General features: G+C 41.0%; 3 protein-coding genes and 1 non-coding gene across 5 annotated transcripts in view; 2 read left to right on the top strand and 2 right to left on the bottom strand.

Moving 5' to 3' along the window:
• Positions 1–342: 342 nt before the first annotated feature.
• On the bottom strand, positions 343–12,509 carry alpk3b (alpha-kinase 3b). The gene is made up of 14 exons (XM_068730556.1): positions 12,349–12,509; positions 11,953–12,103; positions 10,045–10,166; positions 9,573–9,690; positions 8,054–9,308; positions 4,052–6,167; positions 3,592–3,739; positions 3,320–3,447; positions 3,181–3,216; positions 2,811–3,085; positions 2,519–2,607; positions 2,183–2,400; positions 1,561–1,609; positions 343–1,462 (listed from the first exon to the last, which is right to left on the bottom strand). Exons 2-14 carry the CDS (start codon positions 12,078–12,080, stop codon positions 1,150–1,152), a joined length of 4,995 nt encoding a protein of 1,664 aa, XP_068586657.1. The 5' UTR covers positions 12,081–12,103; positions 12,349–12,509; the 3' UTR covers positions 343–1,149.
• A 3,771-nt stretch (positions 12,510–16,280) lies between these two features.
• Positions 16,281–21,739, bottom strand: cry5 (cryptochrome circadian regulator 5). Of its 2 annotated transcripts, XM_068730664.1 has the most exons (11): positions 21,655–21,739; positions 21,087–21,305; positions 20,795–20,989; positions 20,517–20,635; positions 20,202–20,356; positions 19,108–19,248; positions 18,718–18,885; positions 18,445–18,585; positions 17,746–17,897; positions 17,393–17,625; positions 16,281–17,287 (listed from the first exon to the last, which is right to left on the bottom strand). In XM_068730664.1, exons 2-11 carry the CDS (start codon positions 21,299–21,301, stop codon positions 17,226–17,228), a joined length of 1,581 nt encoding a protein of 526 aa, XP_068586765.1. In that variant the 5' UTR covers positions 21,302–21,305; positions 21,655–21,739; the 3' UTR covers positions 16,281–17,225. The 2 variants fall into 2 exon arrangements, with proteins under 2 accessions (XP_068586765.1, XP_068586766.1); XM_068730665.1 differs by lacking the exon at positions 18,445–18,585.
• A 350-nt stretch (positions 21,740–22,089) lies between these two features.
• trnah-gug (transfer RNA histidin (anticodon GUG)) lies at positions 22,090–22,161 on the top strand. The gene has a single exon. It is a non-coding gene; the product is annotated as a tRNA-His (tRNA).
• A 1,860-nt stretch (positions 22,162–24,021) lies between these two features.
• Positions 24,022–27,944, top strand: part of LOC137887508 (FERM domain-containing protein 5-like) — a 70,122-nt gene continuing 66,199 nt past the window's right edge. The window contains exon 1 of the mRNA XM_068730567.1: positions 24,022–24,410. Within this exon, the coding sequence (XP_068586668.1) occupies positions 24,309–24,410 (102 nt within the window). The 5' untranslated portion in view covers positions 24,022–24,308. The remainder of the gene's footprint in view (positions 24,411–27,944) is intronic.

The following is a 27,944-nucleotide window of genomic DNA, read 5'->3' as shown; positions in this document are numbered from 1 at the left end:
ATTGATAACAATAAAGTGTTGCTTTACTAAAATTGTCTAAAGGAATCAGCCCAAATATGGCAATCCCCTTTATAGAAATGCTATAAATAACAGGTTCTTGTCAGTAATGACAGAAAGAAATGTGACAGAGTCCTCTCAGATAATAGGAGTCACTAAGATAACACCGGGTTACTTATCTTTCAAGACGATGCGATAATGAGTGACTGCAGATGTCAGAGAGACTGAGTGGGATGCTTTCGTTGCTGTGATTCAGCTCACTCCGCAATATGCTAATTTCCATTAAGAATGATACTCAAAATTCAAAAAGCACGTCATGCACTTTTACAGCACTTTCTACAAACGTACAAGGCATAATCATCTTTTATTTTACAGCTAGTTGCATTCAAAGGTGCAGTTTCGAAAAATGCAGTGCAATGTAGAACAGCAAGTAAACATGACAGATTACAATATAAAAGCACAGCACCATTTGCCACCGTACAACAGTGTCATGTGAAGCTACATTTGGCTTGATACATAACCAAAACATATAGTTATATAGTGTAAATATAGTGTTTACTCACAGCCTTAAAAATGTGCTGCACTGTGTATCTGTTATGACTTGACTTTACTATTGACATAACTGCCCTACATTCAGATTACTACAATAACTACATATTATGCCACTTCAGTTCAAAAAGTGTTATCTGGCAAATTCATTTAGTACAAATACACTGACCTGAGATTGGGATTCACAATCTGTGACCTACAATGGTACATTGATTGATAGAATACAAACCCAGGACAGCTACTTCTCATTACACTTCACTGTAGTTTCAACCCCAAGCTTGGTTGATTGTAGAAAACAACAGATAATCACTACAACACGTAAGGGCATCGATCCATTATGAGTGATAATGGCAAGGAATGGTGGCTGTCAAAACAATATTTATTAATCTCTTTCCTGGTCTCTGAAGTTTTTTTGTTTTTTTTACCTCTCTTAAAAAGGAGGTGTAATCAGCCCATTTTGTTTCTCCCTGCACTGTTTTGCTGATACAGTGAACCATTTCTGGTTTAGGACTTCATCGTGGAGAAAGTCAATAGAATTTGATTAGAATTCTATATCACTGAGAAAATATGTGATCTCTCATGTCTTATTGAGTGATGATTATTCTATTCCATCTTAACAAGTTTGGGAGCATCAGCAGCTTTTTGTTTAGTGGGGGTGTTTCTGCCCTCTTGCTCAGTCTTCTTGGGCAGTCTGGGGCTGCCAGCAGCTCTCCGGCCGGTCTGAGGGCTGGAGGAGCCAGCAGCTTTGCGTTGAAGTAATGGACTCCGGGAGCCCTTCGGCTTCGATGGCGTCATTAAAGAGTCCAGGACCTTTAGTGACCTCAGGCTGAGCAGACCACAGAAGTAGTTACACTGGTGCTGGGAGACGAACTGCTCAAAAACTTTGGGATTCCCTTCAACAGAAAGACCTTGATGCCTGCAGCAAAACACAACAAAGTCACAGTCAAATGTCACAGTCGAGCATAAATGTAAAATACCTGTAAAATTAGGTTTTCACTACATAATTATACTAACCCCGTCGATTTAACTGAAATCCCAACATTGGTGATCTTGGTGTCAACACCTGCAAAACAACACCACGTAATTACTTTATTTTTCTGTTGTTCAGGAAACATATTCAAATGTGACAGACATCCAATGTGAATATTCCCCACATTAACTCCAGCACTAAATGTAAGAGGTGGAAAAAAAAAGAAACTACAAGTTGAGTCTTATTGCTATTGTACATATAACACATAACAAATCATGTTTAATGGACTTGAGTGTGTTTAGAATACACATACCTTCTTTAAGGGTTGAGAAGGTCAAATTTTAAGCAGCTCAGCCCAAAAAAATTGTTTGGCTCCCAATCTTGTCTTTATTGCAAGCAACATTTTACTTCATTAGTAATGGTAACGTGTGTGTAATCCGTCAACCAATTTTGAGCTTCACACGCTCACTGCCTCTTCAATTCAATATGCCACTGATTTTAACAAAAACTTGATAAACGCTTGTTGTGTTGTGGGATGAACCAGGATAAAGAAGGTGGCCTCAGTTTCATAGCATTGTACGTCCCAAAACATCATCATATTATTAAAAACTTTTGTCACAAATTTGGCGAAAACATACATTTCACATTGTCCTGTTGTGAGCCTACCTTCTAGTCGAGTGAGTAGCAGACTGCCATTGGTCCACTGAAAGATCCAGTGCTGCAGGGCACAGCACTTCTGCTCCGCCTCAGAGCCAAACCTCATGTCTATTCTGCCTGAATCATCGAGGACAGAGTATTTCTGATAGACTCCTGACAGATCAGTCTCCACTGTGGCATAGGGGACTGTGTTTGCTGGTCGGTACATCAGGTAGACTGGGATCACCCTGTATGACAAAGATGACGTTATTGACCTTTAGTGAGGCTTGCTAGTCTGTGTACTGTATATGATACTCAAGAGGATGTTAACCGTTGGGGAAGAGTTAACAGAGAGATCATACTCACTCAAGCGAGGGGCCAAAGTTTTCAATCACTCTTGCCTCTGCGGAGAAGATTTTGCAGTATTCCCGAGCCAAGTTCTGAATTTTACACTTCTGTATTCAGAATGTTGGAGAACAGCCAGTAAAGATATGCTCAATTTACATCAGTAATTTATTTAATCTTCATCTGATTAGTGCCTCAGTAATCCTATGTGGGTGGCATGAATGACTACTGACGGATTCACTTTAATGCTGGATTTTTAAGCTTATTGAATGATATATCTAAATCTAAGACTAAATCAAACCTTTTTACATACCTGCTTGACAATGTCCAGGTTCCTGTCTATAAGGCAGCTTTCTGCTTTGCCTCCATAGGCGATGGGGTTGCATACTTTAATGATACACGTGTTTCCAGACTCAAACACAGGCTCCAGACCATAGATTACTTTTGCCCTCCAGACTTTATGAGAACAGCCATCACCAATATGAGATTCCTGCATCATTATACGGCCAAACAATTTGTTACCCCAGATGCCAGAATCAGCCACACCCTTGTTGAATATCATTGGTGTCATTTCGATCTCTTCTCCAACTGCATACAGAAGAATGTAAGAAGGGCAGTCACAAAAGCATTTGGGCTCTGACACTGGAAAAACTGGGCTCTAAACATGTAAAGTCTCATCTTACCACCAAGGTCCTCACGTAGAGACATTCCAGCCAAGACTGCAACACAGTAAGAGAGAAAGCAAAATGAGACTTGTTGCGGTCCAGTAATGCATGGAAAAATGTTTGCTTTATGCCAAATGTAAGGTAAAAGAGAACATACTATCTGCACTAAGGAGACAGTCTGTTGAGTCGGTCCCATATTCATTTGTAATTGTGCATCCGTAAACACCAGAGTCTTTGCTTGTTGCCTGAACAATGGCAAGATTGACCTGAGTTTCATCCCCTGCGCTGAAAAACAAACAAGAAAAGCTATTTGTCTTCCTATTTGGCATGCTTTCTTGCCACTTATAAAAAAGAAAAAAAACAGAACCATATTATAAGACATTTCTTGTGAAACTGTGGATTTTCTTTGGAGTCCCACTGAAAACTTACTTTCTTTTAATCTGAGCAATTGCCTCTGTATTTCTGTACCATTTGATTGTAGAGTCACTAAGTACGTTGAAGAACTGACACCACAGTTTCAAGTGTCCGGAGGCATCTGCGAATGTTTCACCCCTGATCTTACGAATAACTTGAGGTGCTGGAGGGTAAGACACAGACAGCATAGTGAAGAAACTTGATGTATCCAGTCTAATATATACTGTATCTGCCATATGCTACATAGCAAACATTCTTTGCTGTATAATTCAGCTTATATATAGAAAATACATATTATGGCGCTGAAAGCAAATGTCAGTATATTCACTGCAAACTTTGTCTTAAACAAAATAGACATGCCTTTTTGTAATTTTTTTGATACAACTACTGCCAAAGTAAGACATATGTTAATAGGCTACACATAGTAACAATTTCTGTTAAAGCTATTAACTATTTACTATTTTGGCTATAGTACCTTTGAATGGATCGTGCTTGTCCTTCTCAGCAGGTTTTCCCTCAGTTTTTGGGGTGTGAATCTCCTCGGTGGGCGGCTGGCTTAGTGCTTGAGTCTCAGATGCCATCTTCCTTCTGCTCAAGAGCGGAGAACGCCTTTCTGCAGGACCGGTTTGCTCGACAGGGGGTTGAAGTAGAGGTGACCGTCTTGACAGGCTTGGAGACGTAGCGAGGGTCACAGGACTTGTGGAAAGCTTGCTGCTCTCTGTAGGAACTTCCTTTTTCTGAGTTTGATTATCAACCGGTGATGTAGCCTCTGAGGCCTCATCAGGTTTGGCCTTGGGTACGAGGATTTTGCGTCGGGCCCCAGAGGCTAGCTCTTGTGGAGTAGCAGAAGGAATGGGAGAAACACAGTCTCGTTTCTTTAACAATGGACTAGCCCCAGGAGTTGGATTACCTAAAAAGTCAGTTCTTGAAAATTCCTCAACCATTGAGCTGTCCTGCTGAATAATGTGAAGATTATTCTCTTGTGTATCTGTTCCAAGTACATCTTTAGCGGGAAACGTTTGTACACTCTGCAAAGAACTGGTGTTTGCGTCGTGTTCTTCCATTTTGTATTGATCTAGTGTTGTGGAATTCATTTCAATAATCCCCATTTCAGTTTGGAAGTTGAGTTTAGCTTTTGGGGTTAACTTTAGTGCATCTCCCATGTCTTTGCCTTGAACAGGTTCACATTTGGAATGCTCCAAAACTGTAATATTTGACTCTTGACCGCTGGCCTTTATAGGTGTCACTGCAAGTGGATTCCCAGGTTCTCGTGGGACAGTTCCAGATGAAAGTCTTTTGGTCAGTTCATCCTTAGAGGTTGAAGGAGGAAGATTTTGTTTGACATTTTCACTCCCAGAAAGGGACACAACAGGGCAATCTTTCAGAGGAACCTGAGTTGAGGCTCCAGTTTCCCGGCAAATGTCCATGACACCTTCATGATATGTTTTGTCACTGTCATGAAGGCCTACAGTCTCTGTAGTGATGCCAGTGTTTTCGACAGAGATAGGAGGGATTACAGATGGGTTTTGTAAAGCCTGAACAGGCGGTAAAGTTGCATCTAGAGACTGAATTTGTTCCTGATCAGTTTTATTTAGCTGATTAAAAACCTCAATTAGGGTTTCTTTTATGCTTGTGGGAGGAGTAATACTCGTGTCAGTTTTCCTGTCAGACATCGACTTCTTCACTGTCGGTTTACTGTTATCTTCTTTTAACTCCTCACATGTTTCTGTCACAGCTGTAGTTGAATCTTGTACAAAGCCAGCATTAACCGGTAAGGTGGTCACTGAATTTACCAGTGTGGATTCAAGAGCCTTTATTTGTGATCTCAAAAGTTCAGCTACAGATATGACTTTTGTGACAGGTTTTGGAATTTCCTGGAACTCTTTTATCTGGAGCTCGGACATGTTCGTGTTTTCTGAAGTTTTTGTCGGGAGTGGGATTGCAGGCTCCAACATAGATGACTGTAGATCCTGTGTTGCTGAACTAGTTTCCGCCTCCATTTCTAATATGTGCTCATTCTTCTCAGTTTCTTTATTAGATGCATCCACAATGATAACATCAGTGTCTTTATTGGCTGCATCTTTGGTCTTTTCTGTTTCAATGTGTTCAATCATATGCAGAGCAGCACTTTCAGTCTCCATCTCAACTATCTTCTCATTTGGAGCCACGCTGTCAGACTGCACTAATAACTTACCTACCTCGTTGCTTTCTACCTTCTCATCAACTTGTATTTCTGTCCCTTCAACAGTTTTTATAGCTGTATTAATTTGGCTTTGCTGGGTGCTGGAAGAAACATTACACCCACGGGAGTTCTCACCACCACCAGGGCTTTGGAGTGGTGACTTCTGTATGTCTGTAAAAAGGGCCCTATGGCTTTCATTTGATCCCTTGGAATGATCCCATGTGTCCTGTGTCATTTTGTCAATTGCTGCTTGAAGACCACAGTGCAAAGACGGGGTCTGGATGTCAGTTGCCGAGGTCTCTCTCTCTGATCCGGTCTTTTGTGGTGGTTGCACATCCATCTGGTTGGGTGGAAGCTCAAGGCTGACAGGTGCATCATTCCTGTTCATCTTTGTATGGGCCTGTGTAACCTTGGGGCAAAATACAAGCAGAGGTTTCCATGCTGTAAATACTTATTCCCTTATCCCTGGCTATGCAGAACAGGGACAAACACATGTAATGTTAAAAACAGCAACAGTGTAACCAGCAACAAACAGAGAACGGATTGGGAAGACCTTGGAGCAAAAAGGAATTTATGAACCAGAGAAAAGATAGAACGTGATGATAACAAGAAACCTTTCCTTCACCAGTATGCAATGTTCCCATGGCTCTCAGTGAAATACCTGCCACATTAGTGTTTGTGTTCATGTTAGAAGCTCATAGCTCCCTGTAAACAAATCGTAGGATATTTCTTAAATCGTTCTTTTTAAATTTTTTAAATATGAAAACAATTCTAAAATCCATTTTGACATTCATCTTAACCTAGAATCCAAATCCACTACTAACATTTGTTCGAGACCCTACTTTTTGTTGTGACAGTGAAAAAACTGCATGGTAGTGTGATATATCTGGCATATAGCGAAACATAAGCACTGTGCACTACCCTCTTCCATACATCTCTGCCATACAAGCATGTTGGTTGAGCTTTAAATCCCCATAAAGTCTGTAATTGAGCTGAATCCCCTTTTAAATTAGCACGAGAGGTTCCCTGTGTCATATGTCATGAGATAAGCCATGATATAGCTTCAGGATCATTTGCATTCTGCCTATAGGTTCCTTCAAAAAGGAACTGCAAAACATAAAAATATGTAACTATAAAGTCATATTTAATGTCATAATAAATTACATACAAAATCTGCAGCTTTGCTCATTTCTGCTTGTTTTCTCTCCTTTCCTTTTATCTAATGCTGACACAGTGAGGTCTATTCACAAGTAAGGTGGCTATTTTACATTTAAGTGTGGCCAGAAAGGAATGCGAATCATTTTAAGAGGTGCTTCAGCTGTGCAGTGTTTTGTCTCAGCACTCAATGCCGTCAGTATTCAACCATGCAGCTACAGCCAGTCAGGAGGATTGCATAAGCAGTAGACAATAAAGATACACAATCCAAATAGAAAAACAAGTGCTTATATAGACTGGTGCCAAATGTATAGGTTGAATGTATTATAGAGGCCTAAAATCATCAATCAGGACATCCTCCATTAACTTTCATTTTTGAAAGAATTAGTTGGACGTTTGGGGAAATACACTTGTTCAAAGATCAATTGAAAAATCTCATGTCTGTCTGTTTAAGTCCATCTGAAATGAAATTGCTTTTTTTGTCTGCATAGCTATACATATTTGCTCTTAGGCCATAGCCAGCTTCAGCATTACACTTAAAACAGGAGTTAACAGCTATATTGCCTCTGTCCAACATTAATATACTGTATATATATACCTGCACCTCTAAAGTTCACTAATAACATACCTCATTGTTAAATCCATATAAAAAATAAAAGTGTAAAAACAAAAATGACCTTCTGACAGAGCCAGGCTTGCTGTTTCCCCCTGTTTCCAGTCTTTGTGCTAAGCTACGCTAATCATCTGTTGGCTATTCTTTCAGATTTAACAGACAGACATGAGAGTGGAATCTATCTTCTGACCTAACTCTCTGCAAGAGTGAATAAATGCATTTCCCCAAATGTCAAACTTTTGCTTAGGGGAAAATCTGCTTAATCCATGTATCATAATATTTTCAGAGTGCCAAAGTATAATCCTGAATTCATATCATAAGAAATACTGCAATTCTCAGACCTTCGAACTAAATCAAATGCATGAATCTACCTGTTGCATCTGTCAACATGTGCGTCATTTAATTCTTGTCACACAGCAGGGCATACTTGTAAAAGCTATAAATAGCTCCATGATGCTTGTGTTACAGATGAGGCCTGTGTTGGCAGCACAAAGCGCTCATGAGCTCATGCGAAAAGGCTCGCTCACCTCGTTCAGCAGCGCTGGCCGAGACACACACACATTTTTTCGGGTGGGGCTTGTTTCCTTCACAGACAGCTGATTTCCAGCCTGTTCACATGGACGCTGAAGTAAAGAGGTTCTGCTTTCACGTGGTGTGTTCACTGACTCAATGTCTCTGCATGCTAAAGATCCACCAGTGGGAGTATTTGACTTCTCGTCCACATCCATGACTTCAACATGTTCTGTTTTAGAAATGTTACCCTTTACTCTGCTTCTGGGTTGTCGGGATGCTGCTGCAGCACTTGACTGTCGCTGTGTTGAGGTCTTGTGAGGACTTTGGTTCTGCATTTCCAAATTCTGTTCAGTATCTTTACGTCCAGGTCTCTTTTCATGCTTTGCAGCTTTTTTACCTTCAGTTCTTGAAACCGTATGACTTGTAGATGTAAGAGCAGCAGCGGGTACTGAGGCAGGCAGCTGTACTTTCTGTGAAGGAACAGCTTCCTGAACACATATGTTTTCACCCTTTGAAGGCTTTTCAGCGCGTAATACTTCCTCTGTTTCTGATTTCTGATGTCGTTCTGTCACGTTCCTGGAGTCTGAATCCACAACTGATGAACTAGCAAAGTTCTCTACTTCCATAAACTCTTCTGAATTCCCCTTAGACTGAACTGGCTCTGTGCAGGCCAGAGCTACAGAGGTTAAGGTCTCATCTTTTGCCCTTCTCTCCTCAGATGGCCGCTCTTCTGGTGTACTGTTGGAAATTTTAATCTTCTTTTTGACAAAGGGAGTTTTGGGTTGGTGCGCAGTAAAAATCTTCTGGGCAGAGTCGTATATACATGTCACGCTCTTGTTACCGTTTTCACCAATAGTCTGTCCCTTAGTTTCAGCTGACACTGCTCCATTAGTGATGGGAACTGGCTTTTCCTCCACCTCTTCCACAGTGGCCTCCTGTAACCTGGCTTCAGTGTCCACAGCTACAGCCTGAATGCTCTCCTCGATGCCCTCATCCTCCATGGAGCTGGGCGTGCTGAGAAAGGCCTCCATTGTGGAGCGGCGCTTCCTCTGTGCGCGGTCAGGACTGATGGTTCGTAGCGGCTCCTGGTTTTCTTTACCTTCCGCTTCCCTGCGTCTGTTCTCAGCCTTTTGTTTGAGCTTGGCGAAGTAGCGCTGGTGGATCTTGAACTCGTTCATTTCACCCACCTCCAGAACGCCAGAGCAGGACACAATGCCTTTACTGTTGCTGGCTGAGACCTGGTATATAGCTGCGTCCTCCACAGTGCAACTGCAAAGAGAAGTAAATTTAAGTTGCCTTGATTAAAATTATTTTGAACAAATTTATCCCTGACAAAAACAAAAGTAAATATTGCTGAAAAGGAAAAAAAGTGCTGTGTTAGCTGAACTCTGCTCAGGACATAAGCTCTTTTTCAAAACTCCAACAGAGTGCCTGTTGCTGTTTAGTCATTTACATTTCTTTATTGAAAGTTTGTACCATTTTGATAGAAAAATTGCATTCAGATGTCATATCAGTGTTTCCAAACATACATACTTGTAGATGTGCAGGGAATGGTTTTGTCCGTTGCGGAAAATTTCATATTTAGGTAGTCCACAGTATCTGTCTAACTGCATATCATCCTTGTACCAAAGGACTTGAGGAATAGGGTATCCTGAAATAAATTAATTAAAAAAATATGGTCATCAGGGCAAACAATTTCTGTATCAACCTAGAAATGTAGCAGTTTATCTTGGAATTGCTTCCCTGCACTGTAAATAAAGAAAGAGCTTGACTTGTAGACTATCACAATATTTTTCAGATGCTAAATATGCATGAAATCAGATTTGTATTGAGCATTTTTTCAGAGGTAGAACATTATTTTGGTGTGTTCTTTTCCTTTAAATTGTTACAAACTGATTTTTCATCAAGTCCCCTGTAATATTGTATGTTCCTGTAATACATTTCCATTAGGTCACTGACATCTGGTGCAAAGCCATGCAAAGTGGTACAATGAAGCCGTGTTTACCTGTAACCATACACGAGAACTTCATATTGCAATCCTCAGACACAGCTTTTGACTTGAGGGTTATTTCGAAGAAGGGCTGGGTTTCCTCAGTTAACTGTGCCATCATGCTGCAGAGTGTGCTCCTGTGCAAGAGAGGAGAGCCGGTCTGTCAACTTGTAGCTTATTTTTTTAAATGATTCCGCACATACTGGATTATTGTTTTACATACATGTAGATGGATAGTTTCCAGACTCAAGAGCAAAAGCATTGCCTGGAATGATTTATAAGGTTGACTGAATTCAAAATTGCAGCCTTCAATAGGTCAGGTTTGTGAAAATTTTCCTTCTGATCCAAATATCTAAAATTAAAATACCAGCTGTGTTATTTGACTCAAGACCTTGCCTCCATTACCTCAACATAGCGCTGAAGATTACAACAAAAAATGTCTGTAACAACCATTGTGAAAAACATAGACGTAGTGACTGTAGCGTCACCAACAGTTTCATTAAAAGGATGTAAACAGATGTTGTGAGCCAACTTGTCGCCTGGCGGTTGTTGGAAAAAGTCAATCCTAAATTATGACAAATTGTGGTAAGAGCAAAATGATAGAGCAACAGGTTCCAATTATGATTGAGCATTACTAGAAGAAAAAAGAGACTTTAATTTCTCAAATGTGTGTTTATTTGGTCACTAAAGCCAAGTCAGAATTTAGCCTTCAATGACATCAATAACACAAATAAAGACTAGACTAAGATTTGTTCTTATTGAGTGTTGAGCAGTTTACAAGAGGCAACGAAAACAGAGGCAAATCTTACAAATCATTTTTTTTATGCATACAATGTAAGAAAGGAAGAAAAGAAAGTGTTTTGTGTGATCTTTGGCTTCTGAAGTTCAGAATGAATAGCTATTTGTTGTGTCCTTAGAGGGCCTAATTAGTCCAGATATATTAATTAGAAAAATAAAACACATCACCATAAATGTACAGTAATAGCTAAAGAATATCAACCCATCATTGCATGTGGAAATGTGGAAGAAGCATCCCACACATGTAATAAAATTAATTTATGTTGGCTTGCATGCATATTATAACAGCATTATCGTGCGGCTTGTATGTCTGGTGTTGACATCCATTTCAGTGTTGGGTCAGTGCACGGATACTGTTACACTTCACTGCATGTTACTTGTGATTAAGCAAACGAAACAAGACAGTAATACTAAATGCAGTCTCACTTAATTAAGTTACTGTGGATGCGCTACAAAGCGCTGTTTGTTGGAGTTTTAATATTGACTATAAAAATACTACAGTAATCTAGCTATGACAAGTACATTTTTAAGCAAAAACATGTTATAAATGTTTGAGTTTGGCAGAAAACAGCATTTCCTGTTCATCATTTCAGATTTTTTTTCCCCAATAGTTTTTGCTCATAGTGCTTGTCCCAATTCCAGCTGCAAACAATACCACACCACCACTGTCCATTCCACCAAACTTATCTTTACATATTATGTTGCAGTGATTACGCACTTCACACGGGCCAACAGAAGATGACAAAGAATCAAAATTCTAGTTTCTTATAATTATATTCACAGAAGCCAATAGTGTTTCATATCCTTTTATAAAATAACTTGAGGGGTTCACGTAAGAAAAGAAAATGCAGGGCACTATTAAACAAGTTCTGTATCTTGAACCTAAAGGTCAACATAGGTTGTTCCATGAACAGATCTTTTTTTAATGCAGAAGCTGTTGTTGGTGTAATGCTTGATATGAAATGAGGCCCATGGTGCATAACTGATCTAAACTTGGGTGACCATGGCAACAAACAAAATATTAATATGTCACACAAGTCCATCCCAGGTTCGGAAAATGATGAAGTATTGATGTTGGACTAACAGCAGGTAGCACAGCACACTGGGTTAGTGTTGAATCTGTACCTGTTCTCTGGCCTCACGTTAGAGAGGTAGCTGCAGCTACTCGGCCGGCTACTCCCACTGCTATCATCCCCACTGTTGGATCTTCCATTGCCAGAAGAGGAGCGTGATGTTGTCCTACGTGAATCCATTTTTCACCAGATAAAGGAATACTCTAGAGACCCCAGAAGAAAAAAGTTTGTGTTGTCACTATTTTTTGGTTGGGCTTTCCAGAGAGATTAATGAGAGCTGAAAGGAAACAATATCACAGACAGAGCAACAGAAAGTCATATTACATCAAAATGTACTGAAATTTAAGATTAAAAAGTGAGATGCTCTGTAAAAATATAATTTACATCCTTTCCTATTCATTATTTGCATAAACAACATTCAGCAGACTATTTTATACATTTAACTCACCATTCACAGGTTTCTCTCCCTCCTTTGACAGACACCCCTCAGCACTGCCTTCAGGCACTGCAATTTCCAATCAAACATGAGCATGCGTAGGCTGCTGGACTATTTATAGTTGGCCTGCAAATAGGCACAAGAGCACATCACACTTTCCAAAACTTGTCCATGGATCATTTTATAAAACAAGCTAAAAGCCATGTCGTAAAAGGTCTGTATAAAAACAAAAAACATCCTTTTGAAGAAGAAACAATAAGTCCATGTCAAATAAAAGGTCTTTACGGGTTTGGTAGTTCCATGAATTGGAGGAGAGTATATATAAAAAACAGGGTGAGGTTTTTTTCTATTTTGTTTCCAATGGATTGCATGCACTCAGAGAAGAGAGGGAGCAGTTGTGTGGTCAGTAGCTGACTGCCCTTCTCCTTAAACCTTTTAGCTAGCTCTGTGTACAGACTGCAGCAAAGAATCATATGAGACTGTCAATCTGGAGAATGATGCCTTCACTCTTATGTACAGCTTCACTCTTATGTACAGTCCATTGATATGAGCTGTACATTCTCTCTACCATCCGGTCTCACAAGGTTATTTTCTAAACATAAAAGTGTGGAGTTAAAATTACATCTGTTTGCCAGAATTGGAATCTTTTCTTCCCCATTTGTTCTTTGGAATTATGTAATTTAAAAAAAGATAAAAGCACATTTTTCTTTAATAATATAATATAAGATGGTGAAGCCTACAGAGCTCTCGGGCATGCATTGTCCAGTGAGTGACAATTGCATTGGATCCCCAGAGGAAAGGCAATAGGAATAGAACAGCCTTATATAGGCAGATCCCATTGACTGCCAACGAGCTATGGGTTCTTATCTTTACACAAGCATGCACACACACACACACACACACACACACACACACACACACACACACACACACACGTGTATTCTCAGACACACAAATCAGCGATCAGCAATCTAATTTGACTTTTGTTTTTGACAGGATGAGTTGGTTTGGTTAAACACAAGTCATACAAATGTTTGAATGGAAAAATGTATGCTGTTGGCATTTTTGATCTCACCAAACTAATCAAAATGAAGAGAAAAGTTAGAAGATTGAGAAATGTTTACCTTTCAATTACCTTTATGCATGTTTCATTTTCACCTCAAACTCATTTTTTTCACAGCAAACAAACTATAAATCCTTCAAATCTTCTTTGAACTGATACTAGTACTAGAAAGTACAGCTTCCTGGAGTGTGTTCCGCCTAAATCAAGTTCAAAGATCTCAATCTGAATTTTCTCTCATCTTACCTCATACGTGCTTCATATTGCACACGCCTTTGAGCCTTCTCTGTCTATTTAAATGTTTTGTTCCATCCATCAATCATGTTCCTCTATTAATCCCATACTTTCCACTTTTCTTGGTAGATGACTCAATTTAATGACCAAGATTAACTGGAGAATTTCATTTCAAAATAAGGGAAAACTTTAAGAGAAAAAATGACAGATTTAACAATGAGAAAGGGACCTTCAACCCCCCAAAATGGACATATACTATTCATCAGTCATAGTTATTTTAGAATGGATTCCATGAGCGACTCCTATAAACAAACACAGCCCCCCCACACGCACACTGCAGTGATAGACATGTTTGGGTGGCGAAGCCCTGTGTGTGACTGGTTGCCAGTCCTCTGGGGCTGGAAAACACAGTTGCCTCAGCATGGTCTGAATACTCTGGACAGGGTGTGTACAGAGAGATCAAAGCCCAGCAGGGTTTGGAAACACTGCCGAGGACAGAGGACTCTGTCATGTGACTCTGTTTGACAGTGAATCCCCCTTAAGCATGTTACCCAACTGCTGATAGCTGGAGAGGGATTTCCTAATGTTGAACAACATATATGACGATACAGAAACATGTGCAACTATGTTGTTTGGCATAAGTCAAAATCTTGTTAAAAAAATAGGACCAATGGAAAGATACTTCAGCTACTCTTTGATAGACATCCAAATGTCGCTTCTTTGCACCTACAGTATTTTGGCCAACTACGTCATAGTACGCCCCTTTCCCTAAAACAAATTATAAGATTTCACCATTGCATGCCCATTGCCTCATGCCTTTCTATGTATAGCGCTTCTCAAATCTTGTTGTGGCTTAGTCTGGCAGATTTAGATGGGGCTACAGATGATGCTCCCTGAGATCACTACCTCTGGCTTTGTTGATACCATTATCTGTCTTTTGCAAACATAATTGGGCAATGTCAGAAATAGAAAGAGGTCACTGCGGGGCAAATGTAAATTGTTACAATCAGTCATAAGAGTCAGAGTGGTAATGGACGAGCCTAGGTATAGAGGACTGTTGTTGTTCAGGATGCCAGAGGAGATGGGGATAGACCAAAAGGTATGAAGCAGATCATACAACTGTCAGCTCTACAGTTTTGCTGTGGTATTTATTTATCAGCTCCATAGACCTCCAATAAATAGTGACCTTTCAGCATGTGCTCATAAACCTTTCACTCACAACTTCACAACTGTCCCTCTTGGTTTTTTGGGTGAGTTTAAGTGTAAACTGGCCATCGTAGAGCACCTGCATTCACCACTAAATCCTCATTTGCTCTTCATTCACGTACTTCAGCCAAAACAAATGTCAATGTAGTTTAATGTTTCTGTGCAATTGAACAGTCGCAATGTTTTTGTTATGAACAGGTGCGACTTCTCACCAGGTAAAGTAGCCTGACAACAGACTGACGGAGCTCTAGAAGTCTCTATTATTTGCCAGCACTAACGCATAAAATCAGAACATGGGCACGTCCACTGATGACGTTTTATGAGGCGATGAACCGCGCTCTTGTGTTAGTAAAGGAGAGACTACTAGCCAATGCTGAGTGTTTCCTCCTGTTTGCTTCTGTTGGTTAATCAAGTGGTTGAGTGCATTCATATTATTTTGTAGTGTCAGTTGATGAAAAAACATTTCTTATAAATGATGCTCCTAATTAACTTTAAAAAGCCATTAGTCTATTATCATGGTCAGTGGTTTGAATAAAGACTGGATCTTCTATTCTTTGAACTAGTGAATTTGTTATTGTAGAAAGTGGGAATTAACAGTTTGATGGTGCTACCCGTGGAGCAAATAAACTCCTGAGATAAATCACTACTCTTGAAGCTACATGAAACGTCAGCTGCATGGGAACATGCTGTTCTAATCCAACTGGGATATTACAGCACCCACATCCAAGATGGTGTGTGTGGTGAGGTGTCGACATGGACAGACGGGGAGAGGGGTGCACCAGTGAACAAACTCGGAAGGAGGCCATTATAAATTGGATTTTGATCACAGATAAATAAATCTTTTCAATTGAGTGACAGCAGTTTAGCCAGACCTGTATGGCAGAGTGGCCCGGTGCCAATTACACCCTCAAACACCCTCCACCACGCATGCACAGTATGACAGCAGACTGTTTTGATGTTTGAGAGGTCTCTGTGGAAACTGAGCTTGGCTTTGTACGGCCGTCTGGCCCGCTGTTGAGGCTGTGACATCATCTTCTGGATATTCACACCAGTGTCAGCTCCAAGGAAGCCGAAACAGGAGAAGACTTGGCCTCCAAGGACAGCTGTATGCGCCCACACACACACACACACACACACACACACACACACACACACACACACACACACACACACACACACACACACACACACACACACACACACACACCGTGACTGCTCACACTGCCCTCAGCCAATCACATGCACAGACTGTAAACATATAGTATGTTGCCTATATTGACTAATGGACCCAAGTTAATGTTGCGGTACACTCAGATTAGACAGGGGCCGATGGCCATTATGATGAATGGGATAAATTTAGCCTTCATCCGTTTTCAATTAACTTCAATCGAACTTTGTGTAGGGATACACACACACACACACACATACACACACACTTGATATATAAGAAGATAATATGAATTATGCAAAATATTATCGGTTTGACAGGCGTGCAATATACATGTTTTGTTCCTTTTCTGCACACAGTATAACATATCTGCTGCTCAGTGTGGACCACAGCTGCTGATTTTTTTTACATTCTTCTAAAAAATGTATTCATAAATATTCTAAAACTCAGAATAAAGCCTCTTAAACTTGACCAATTCAACCAATGAATGATCTTCAGTGGTACTGCATGAGAAAGTGATTTTTCAGCAGGTGGACTTACAGTGTCCTCTAGTGGTAATAGTGAGCGCTCCAATGTACAACCAGTGCACTAGCTTGGATTGAGTTTCTCCATTTGCTGCTCTAAGATGCAAAAGATTTATTTCCATTTTGATGTCTAACTATGATGCCGGATAAACTACTCAAAATGAACATCAAGCCATATACATTGACAATATTTAGCTGATAAAATGGGAAATCGAAAACATCACCTCACTTGAGAATATCTGGAACATATTTTTGATGAATTATAATTGAATATTAACACCCGAGTAGTCATACAATGTAGAATAAAAAATAAACATCAAATTTCTAGGGTGGAGCAGTAAGGCATTTTATCATTAAAGTTGCAATAAAAGGCCACTTGTGAAGCAGACACTACTGCATCTCAATATAAACTGTAGCCTTCCACAAGAGGAGACCATCGATCTTTATACATTTTAACTTAAACTCCATGCAAGAAGAAGAGGAAGTATAACACGCACTTTTAAACATTTATATAGATATAATATAAAAATAAAAAACAGTACTCAAAATATTAAGTGTTATCCGATGTAGGGTGTAATAAAAAAGAAGACATAATAGACTGCCTGCACACATTAATGAGAACCGAATATATTCTGTGATTTGTAATGAAGAGCTATAGATTACACACAACCTCTTTTATGCATTCATATGTGCACCATTACTTTCTTCTCTCCTTCTTCTTCAGCATGTCAAAAACAGACGGAGCCTTGCGCTTTACACCTACAGGAGGAAAACTGAAAGTATTAAAGAAGCAGGATGTTCTGTAAACATGAACAACATCAGAGGAGATAAACCTCTCAGAAAAATTTACTTTTCTTGCACTACCTTGTTTTATGCTGGGTGATTTGCTGGGTGATTCAGCAGGGTCTGCCGATCTCTTGGCATAAGCCAACTTCATCCTCTGGATGTTCGTCTTGCTGATCACTTCATGCTGTGCGATGGGATGCGGGTAGTCTTTACCCACGATGCATCCTGCTGCCTGTTGGACACTGCGTGGAGCTTTCCACGGCTCATAGATATACTGGGCCGGGAACTTCTTAAGAAGAGGAAGGTACTTTCTATAAAAATAGAGTGGAGGCAAAATTATTACTATTATTATAATACATATATTGCACGTATATACACAATACGTGTATATTATTTGTGATAACTTGAGCTTGTTAGGTTTACGATCTTACTTGATGTAGTCTCCATTTTTGTCCGTCTTCTTACCAAATGCGACAGGGGAGTAGACCCTGAAGAACTGGTGGAAGAAGGTACTTGCTGAGAGCCACTGCCAGTTTCCAGCATTCAGAGCCCAGTCGCCATCCAATAAAAGCTCCTCAAACACCTTCAGGGGCAGTCAGCAAAGTGAGAACTCCACATATTTAGCATTGCACTCCTATAACACTTTCATGGTGGACGGTTGAAAAGGATCAAAATCGATGCAGCAGAATGTTGTTGAATCCTGTTGTTTATATTTCATGCATCCTTCGTCCTTGTCGAATCCTGTGTACATTTTCCACAATGCAACTTGAGTGGTGAGTATGCTAGTAGCGGCTAACCTAGCCTAAAAGGTGCTAGCCTAAAGCAGAGATGAGCAGTGGGATACAGAGGTCTGGTAAGCTCACTTCTTTCTGAATGCACACCCTCAGATTTTTCATTTCATTTTTCTTCAACCCCAACCGACCCTACCCAAGGCTTTTTACAACTTTATTTCCCACATGTGCTGTAGTACCACCCAAGACCTGAAAACAGACTTTAATGTGAAAAATAAAAAAAGGCTGCAAAAATAAAAACTTTTGATAATAAAATCCTGTAAATGGAATCCGCATTATACCCAACTCCGCTCTGTACTTCACTTAATCTACAGAAGTACTAGATCTCGTTTTACACACCTTCTGCCCTTCTTCCCAGCTGATCCACAGGTCTCCCCTTGTGAGAAAACAAGCAACTGCATGTCTGGCCAGGTGGTGGATCCAGCCCTCCTGCCTCAGCTGGGTCATGATGGCATCGATGAAGGGGAAACCAGTCCGAGCCTGAAGGGAAATACAGAACATCCAGGATGACAGGAAATATTTATGATCCTAGGAAAATAGCAATGCTAAAATTATAAATTTCAGCTCTTTTCATTAATTTACATTTACATTTTTTTTTAAAGGATTCTGTACCTCTCTCCATGCAGCCAGATATTCAGGGTTTGCGTCCCAATCCACCTGGGTACATACAGGGTTGCCCTCCATCTTGTTAAAATTGGGGATACCCACACTAGCTGTGTAGAAGAACTCTCTCCACAGAAGCTGGCCATGCAGAGAAACTGGAGGATCTGAGTGCTTCTTCTGCAAATGCCACACAAACACAGCAGTCAGACTAAGTCCAAAGTTAGGCCCATAAATCAATAGTTAAACCTATAACACATTTTCTGCTGTTTCTATTAAATCAACATTTTGCTTATTTTTTTACTGTTGAAATGTATTTAACAATGAGGAAAGTTAAGTTACAATACCGTTATAGGCCATAAGTTGTGCAGCCTTATTCTTGTACTGCATGGTGACACTCACCCCCTGATAGACGTCTCTCAGCCTCCACCAGAAGGTGCGTGCAGACAGGCAGCCAAAAGTGACGTATGGACTGAGGACAGTGGTGCTGGGGCTCAGAGAGTTTGGAGAAGTCTGTGGCTTCTCAAAGCCGCACACCCATCCCTGAACAAAAGACATAATGTAAATCAGACGGAGCATTTTCATCAAAGATGAGATGTGTACATTTTCTGTTCCTGGGTATTTGCCACAGGAACTCTTCATCCTGGCAGAGAACCTCCTTATACAAAGCTCAATTGTCTTTTAAAGAGCCTCCACAATCTCTATGTCTTCCAGTTCGTTGTTCTCTGCTCGGACCCTCAAACCCGTTTCTTGACGAAGTATCTGTGGGAGAGCCACGATGTCTCGAACAACAGCTTCCTGTTTCTATTCCTCCTTCGTCAGCTTGTTGATGAGCATCAGGCTTTCAGCTGAAAGCTTCGCTGTGATTGTTCAGGCCTCCTCCATTCTTGTGCCTCACTGATTTTGACTGCCTCCAGTTTGGTCCTCTCCTCCTCTACCTTCAGTTAGTTTTATCTTTTTCTGGAGCCATCCGTCAAACTCTTTACAAACGGCCCCCTCGATCTCAAAGTCCTTCAGGTTTTCAATATCTGTCTGGTTCCTCAAGTCCTGACCTTTGAGGAGCGTTTGCTGCAGCTTCAGGATCTCAGGACCAAGTTTGTGCTTTTCAGATTTGGGCTCGGCTCAAAGCAGCCGGCTCTGACATCCTCTGCATGTCTTCCAGTTTTCGTTAAAGAGTGTCTGCGATCTCCACAGCCTCCAGTTTTTCTGTCTCCACCTGGATCACTGTGGCTCACTCACAATGCGTTTGTAGTTTGTCTCCAAAAGCCTGCTTTCTCTGCTTTACTGGGACACAACTATAAAGTATCTCTGTAATATCAGCAGTGCTTTAATAATAAAGCATTCTTTATTGTTAGTTTGGATGCTGGTTTAAAAAAAAAGTATTTTTAGAAGACGTCTCTAATAATTGTTCTACCATGTGTCTCAACAGTGAGTTGCAGTATCCAAAACCTTTCAGGCGTGTAGAAATGAAGAACACAAGTGTGAGAGTGACATACCGTTCTTTTCATATGTCCATCTAATCTCTTCAGAGCCTCCTGCTCTCCTCCTGGGAACTGTTCCTCTCCAAGAGCTGCAGGGTCCTGGTCGAGCTCATCCAGCGTAGGGATCCCGTATTTCTTCTTGTGGTTTTCTAAACAAGGTGTCTTCACATCTGTGACAGAAGAAACAGGCATAATTCAATTAGACACTTGTTAGGTTTTACTTTCATTTGCTATCTTTTCATAAAGGTTTACCGTTTAAACTAACTGGTTTTAGATTTTATTTCCATGAATGCATTATGATAATTCACTGACATGATCCAGTAGCATTACCTTTCATATCTTCCATTGTTGGAGCAGGGATGGGTCTCTTAGGAGGACCAAGAGTCTTCACTATCGTCTGCATGCGGTTATAAGTAAGCGGAGCCTTACCATTGTTTTCCTCAATTATCCTATGAAGACATGAAAGACCAAAAAAAAACGTATCATGCAGCAGTCAACAAACCTGAAATCAGATATTTCATAAGTAACAATTGCATAGAAGTTAAGTAAAGTAAGGAAACAATGCCCCAATATGTGTAGGCTACAAGTTCAGCATTAGTATTTAATACCTGTCTATATCATAAAGAGTGTGAGAGATTTTGTAGATGACTTCGACTCCGTGTTCTTTGGCCAGTGTGGTCACCGTTTTGTCCCGGCTCAGACTGTAGGGCTCTGTGTCGTACTCATAGGTCAACTTTGTGACTTTCCACATGTCGAACAGCTTGGGGAACACTTCCTCTGGCTTTCCTCTCACAACAAACAGCCTGATGGAGACCAACACACCACAATATAACAATATGTATATGCGTTTCAAACTTTCTTAATATTCAATATTTCTGAATGTTGTCCTCATGTCTCTACCTGGAGTTGAGTTTCCTGAGGCTGCAGTCCAGGTCTGTGAGGGCTCCGACGAGGAACCTCCAGCGGTTGATGCCCACACAGGTGTTGTTGTGGAGGTGAGGGTCCAGGATGAACACAGGGTACAGCTCCTTACAGTCCCTCAGAGCAGCCATCAGGGCTGGGTTGTCATGCAGCCTGAGGCCCTTGCGGAACCAGTGAACACATGTATGAGCCATGAACCTGTGAACACATCAAGGGCAAACATTCCTCTATGAGGGGGAATAAGGGAATGGCTGCACAGACATTGTACGAAAAGGTGAACTGGGTGGAAGTTAGAAGATTTCCAGCGGTGCTGTGTAATCTGCTCAAACAGTGGCAACCGTAACAATACAAGTTTCAAGCCTGCTTTAAATGAGACAAAGCAATGCACCTATTTCTTAGAACCACAAGACGACACAGTTGCAGAAAAAGTGCCTAGGTTTGGCAACAAAGACCTAAAACAACGACCCACAATGACATCATGTCGCAGTAGAGTCACATGCGCAAGTTAAACCCAAAAACGATGCACAGTTGTGAAGCGAAACTTTACCTAAACTGGCCCTTAACACAGTTATACTTGGTCGATGTTGTGTTCGGTGAGATATTTCATTTGGTAATCAGCACGTTGACTTGTGTTACAAAACAGGAAGCTCTGCTACGTCTACAGCAGAATCAGCCAACCAGAGAAGAGGTGAAGCCCCACGTGTTGCCCCTGCAGTTTGTACATTTGTACACCAGATGTCGCTACTGTGTATGCAATCCAAGCTATGTTGCACGTTTCCTTAAAATTATAAAAAAGGTGCTTTTGGGCAGATTCTTGAAAGAAAAGGTGCATGATCTATGCCATCCGCATTGACTACCGGTGAGAGAGAATCAACAAGTAAGATTTCCAAAACAACTCTCCCCTCAACAGACCCGCCGAGGTCTCGTTCCGTTAAAGACATGGTGTTGGGACTCCTCTATATCCGCCAGCTCATCGTAGCTCGCCGTGATCGTATAGTGGTTAGTACTCTGCGTTGTGGCCGCAGCAACCCCGGTTCGAATCCGGGTCACGGCATTGCGATACAATGTCACGGCAGATGGGCTGTATTTTTTTGTCAATGGGAGTTGATGTTAGAGACACAGTTAGTACTCATAATCCTAAACAACCACCTTATTTTACCGCAAGGAAAGTTATTTTATTTTACGTTAATTGAGTGGTTTTCGCTGGTGAAATAAGTAGACCTACATTTTACTCAAGTAACGTTAGTCTACGAAGTACTTGCACTTGAGTTTTTTTATTGTATGCGTCAGATTTCAATGTTAATACCCGTCCAGTCAATAATGATAATACTAATAACAATACTAATAATAATAACAACAAACGTTCCTTTACGTGTTGAGAACATCATCCATTCTTAAGATAAATCATTTTAGCCTAAAAACAACAACGTATGAATAACTGAAAAAATGTATCGCAACAAAGCTGAAAACAGGGCTGTTTTTCTGACCTCATATGCAAAGTTGGCTTCGTAGAGTTAACGTTACGTGGTTCTCACAATACAGCGACGACACAAACGTAAGATGATCTTATAGAATAACATGCATTGCTGTAGACTGAACTACCCAACACTTTAAATAGGAGTTAAAATAAGCATAACGTTAAACATATACGGCAGTAAAATGCAATTTGTGCATTAATGCACCAGTAATACCAATCCAAAAACACAATAGCAAAACACTGAAGGGAACCATTTTTCTGATTAATGAGTATTTTTTAAGTAAGGATTTACTGCTGCGGTGAAGGTGCTGAATACTTGTCCCAGTCAACAATTGGGTTTTTCCCAATTTCCCCCATTTCGTTGTCATTACAATAAAGCGCCACCAGAGGGAGACACAGTCAAAGAAACCGGAAACTATATTGTTATCGGTTTGGCTCAAACTCATCTCAAAGAGATAGTTGTTACAGCAGTATGTAGTATGTTAAAGGTGCCTGCACGTGACAGCAACTGCTCTCAGAAAACAAGCTGAGAAAGATGGGCTGTTTGTAACAATAACCCTTGAGCAAGCCATTTAATCCCAATTGGCTTGAATAGAGCTCAACCAATGCATTCAGCTCAGTATGTCTAAATACGTGAATGTGAAGGAAAATGCTACCTTTATTTGTCTGTTTGTTTATTCTTTATTCAGTATTAAATTTAGAAAAGTATATTTTCGTGCACAGATTGACTTTTCCTTCAAACTGACTCTGGTTACATGAGACATGAGGCAAATAGCCAACAGTAATATCATCAGATGTAAACAATGATTATTTATGTTTTACATGACTGCATATCATACCTGAGTCGTGCTGAATTCATGAGAAAGACAGGTAATCAACGTGTGGAGGCAACAGTGTTAATGTGTTGCTGCCTTCAAGATATGTCGGAAATATTGCCTTTAAACAAAGAGGGCGAGTCAACAATTGGTAAAAATTAGGAAATCTGGCTCGTGCTTGGCTGCTGAAATGTCACGTTTAAGTCATTAGAATATGAAGGTGATTCATTTATCCTATTTTTTTAGTAGCCTATTTGTTTCTAGTTTTACATTGTTTTTAAAAAAAACAACAACAACTATGTGCTTCGAGATTAAATGTTGAATATTAATTCATCAACGTCTGCATCAGCATAAAGCGCCCGTCCATTGTTTGACTTGTGAAACTGAAGCCCCTCCACCTCCCACTATGTTATTATTCCCGACCATGTGGCTGTGGTCACGACGAACACCAGCCTATCGGAATTTCGTCTCCGGTCGTCCCTTCTGTGAAGACAGCGTCTCAGTCACGGCTTCCTTTGGCTGACGGACTCGCCACTCACCGGCCTCGGCCCGCCCAGCAGCGTTACAGCGGCATGGCAACGGCGAGGAGACGAGGGGGGGAGAGGGTGGGGTGGGGGGGGTGACAGTCTTTACCGGACCAGAGAGAGAGTGCAGCAGCAGCAGCACTATTTCCACTCCGCGCTGAGTGAAGAAACGCACCGTGGTGGCACCTCGGCCAGTCAGCGCGCTCTAACACACGGATAAAACGATGCACCACCGCCGCCGCTGCGCACCACGCCGTCACCGCCGCTGACCAGGTGTCGGACTTAACAACAGGGACGTCGCTAACGTGTCAGAAAGATACAACTTGTAGCATATGTATGTTCTGTGCGCCCTTCTCCCTGGTCCCGCGCGCAGACGACCGAGAAGATGCTGAGTCGACTGATGAGCAGCAGTATCAGGAGTCTGGACAGGGAATGCAACTGCACCGTGAGGCTGCTGGACGACTCGGAGTACACCTGCACGATTCAGGTCAGTGGGGATCAACGTTTCCTGTTTCCTTAAACCACCTTGTAGTGGAGGACGTGCTGTTGACACGTAGCGGGGCGGTGATCAGGTAAAACGACCCCCCCCCCCCCCCAAGCACATCTCTCAACCCGCTGCAAAAGGACGTGCCATCTACCTTAAGTCCCTGCGATGTCACGCAAAACATTTTTGAATGCTGCTATGTGTTAATGTACCAACGTCTGTCATCAATGGTCTGCAGATGCTGTTATCGTCAGAGCCTAGGCATCATGATGTGCATTGCGTCAAGGATTGTTAATTAGCACTATGTTGACAGATGGAAAAATGAAACAATCAAAAAATCTCTGTTTAAGACTGGTGTCATTTCAGCTGCTTCACGCATGCATTGATATGAATGCATTATGAAGCAAGTCTGGATAATCTGATCTCACAGACGAGGATTTCTGTATCCTCATGGCTACGTGATACAGAGGGATAAGAGGTTTTTGTCCCATAACACAGGATTTAGATTCTGATTAGTCTAAATAGAGGGTGGGCATATCTTCATTTGTCTTAAGAGCAGGTATCATACGTTATCATGCAGGTTGTCAATTTGCCCTTCAGACTGACCCTGTATGACCGCGGAGTGTCACTTTGCTATGAATTTTGGACCCCAACAGCCTTTGTTTGGATTAAGTTAATGAGATTGGTTGTCTGCTAAAACCTACAGATTAAGTAAACTCATGAAAAGCGGCATTTTATGAAGACGCAACCCACTTGCCACATAGAAGACCTAACGATTCAAACTGTCTTGGGACCATAAAGGTTTGAAGGATTTGATTGAAATGAGTTGCAAAAACACCCACTTCTCTTCCATCACGTAAACCAGCAGTATAAAATGACACAAAATAACCAGTTTTGCTTCAATGGGATGCATTTGGTCTAATGCTGTGGCCTCCACTTCAGTTCTACTTCCCTTATTCTCACTTTGTATTTTTTTGTTCCAGTACATCATTGTTTTTATTCATTGTTGATACAGTGGCAGAGAAGCATTGGTTCTACTCTATGGTGACTGAGGCTTTGTAGTGCTGTTGTATAGAAAGAACTTACTTGGTGTAGATTAGTGTCTTTGTTGATAGCTCCCCCATGTTCTTCGGTAATATAGATTCATTCTGGACATTGGATTAGTCAGTCAGTCAGTCCCTCACAGATTTGTTTGATGCATTTCTCTTTATTTCTTGTACTTCTTGAGTTGTCTCAAAAATCAATTGTATTGACATGAATGAAGGTGAGACATGACTCGAGTCAGTAGACTGAGTGTTTATAAGCGAGAGAGTGGAGGAGTAAGAGCAAGTGATTAATGTCCATTACTTCCCTTTTAAATCATGTGTGTGTGTGTGTGTGTGTGTGTGTGTGTGTGTGTGTGTGTGTGCATGTCTTTAGTGCGGCTGCATCATTGAGAAGTCTGTGTGCATCATCTAACCTGGTTATTAAAGTTGCTGGAGCTGCGTTTGAAGCTTGTTACTCGAAGGAATTCCATTGCTGCTGAAGTGGAGATGACAACAAACAAAGACCAACTGTTCACCTCCGACGGCAAAGGCAAAGAAATCCTTTCAACGTCTAACAACTTAAAGTGGCAGTGCTCGGGGGACAGATGAAATGGTGATTTTACGTCAGTCTCGGGTCCCTGCTTGTGCTCGTCCTGTCTAGCTAAATAATACATAGCGCCAACAAGTGGGAGCCCCATGATTGTTTTTTCATACATGTCGTCATGTTTTTAATTTAATGTGTGTGGGACAAAGGCTGTGACTTTTCATGTCCTGTTGTTAACTTCCTATTAATTGCATTTGAGTGAAAAGAAATGCTTTGTTGTTGATGCAACATCCCAACTTACCTTTCATTTTTAATGTTAATGTTTTACAAGCAAAACATTATGTAACTTTTTACCTTCTGACTGCAGGTCAGGTGTGTCTGGTGTTTTTTGATGAGTTGTGTTTACCAAAGTCTTGTTCCATCTTCACTTTTGATCAGCTCCTTCACTGAGTCATGATTCCCTGTGAAATGTTTGGCTGTCAGGATATGCTGACCCCACCCTTTTAGAAACTGACAGCACACAGCAGGGACCAAATGTTTAATTTCTTGCTTCTCTTGAGAGGGATTAGTTGTCTGTTGGCATATTTCATTATTTCCACTATGTGAAATAATGAAATATGTCATTATTTCACACTATGGGGCCCTTGATGAAACACAGCTGGTCTAAATGAAAACATAAATAGGATCATCGGCTCAATCAATTGTCTATTGTTAACAAACATGTCACCATTTATTTGTTGGCATTAGAATATGTGAACACAACATTTAGGGAGTTCTATTAATTATGGTCTACACAAAACGACTGAAAAAGCCAAGTAAGCCCTGGTGAACCTGTCATTTTTTCATCTGCACTAAGGTTGTTACAGTGACCTTAGTGGAGCGTGACAACATTGTTGATACTCTGAGAATGGGAGCGGATGGCTGCTGTCCTTTCCTGCACACCTTGGAGATGTGGCCCAGAATGAAGGCCCCTCGTGGGGCTCAAACATCGTCACACTTTCCATTTAGCTCAATTAGCCTACACCTCGAGCTGCTGCTGTTATACTGAAATCCCATCATAGTGGAATGATGGTCGATATGACCTTCATAAATAGAAAAAAAAAAATATTACTGCAAAGGCAGCATGAAGTGTAAAAGGTTGGATGCGAGGCAAAGAGAAGAGAAGTACAGACTCCAGGCTCACCTGCCAGCCTCATCAGATTCCACTACCCCCACCCATTTACCTCACCCATACTGTGAGTCTGTCCCCTACATTGTTGCGAATTACATCATAACCCTAGAAGCATGCGAAGACATGTTGTGTTTATTGGTTCCTTCTGTTATTTGAAAACCATTCATTCCTCCAAGAATATTCACAGGCTTCTCACAGTCAAAATACACTCCCTTAAAGCCTCAATCCAGGATTAATTGGTTCGGGAAAATGTGGAAGATGCTACCAAGGGCCGCTCAAAGGCCATAAAAGCCCAAAACAGGGACTTAGAGGCAGCAAGGAAACACAGCATCAGGATCAGGAGGGGTACTATGTTTAGCTACGAGATGATGTTGGTGATACACGATTTTAAAGATACCAGCCACGGTGCAGTGCTGCCTCACTAGACATTGCCTGGCAATAATCCGAGAGCTGCGGCATGTAAAACACTGGCCACTTTCTCAAAGTAAAAGTGTGGATCCTATGACTGTCACTCGGCGTTGGGGAGGGTGACACGTTCCTTCATTACGATGAACAAACGCCAATCACTACACACATCTTCCTGGTGTCAAAACTGTCCATGACGGATTAGTTGGAGGAGAGCAGGACATAGTGAATGAGAGTTTTTACAGAATTGTTATTATTGATTATCAGTGTATAGTTCGGGGGGGTTACCACATTTGTGTCCTATCTCTTTAAGTTACTGTCTATGTTGTTAAGTTTTGTGACACTATTTACAATGTGTCTCTTGTTTAGATTGAGCCGAATTCAACATAGAG

The sequence above is a fragment of the Cebidichthys violaceus genome, unplaced genomic scaffold (assembly GCF_023349555.1).
Source record: "Cebidichthys violaceus isolate CVI_PGR_0920_01 unplaced genomic scaffold, fCebVio1.0.p SCAF_5, whole genome shotgun sequence".
Lineage (NCBI taxonomy): Eukaryota > Metazoa > Chordata > Actinopteri > Perciformes > Stichaeidae > Cebidichthys > Cebidichthys violaceus.
The sequence above is the reverse complement of the archived record's forward strand: the minus strand, read 5'-3'. Positions and strand labels throughout refer to the sequence as shown.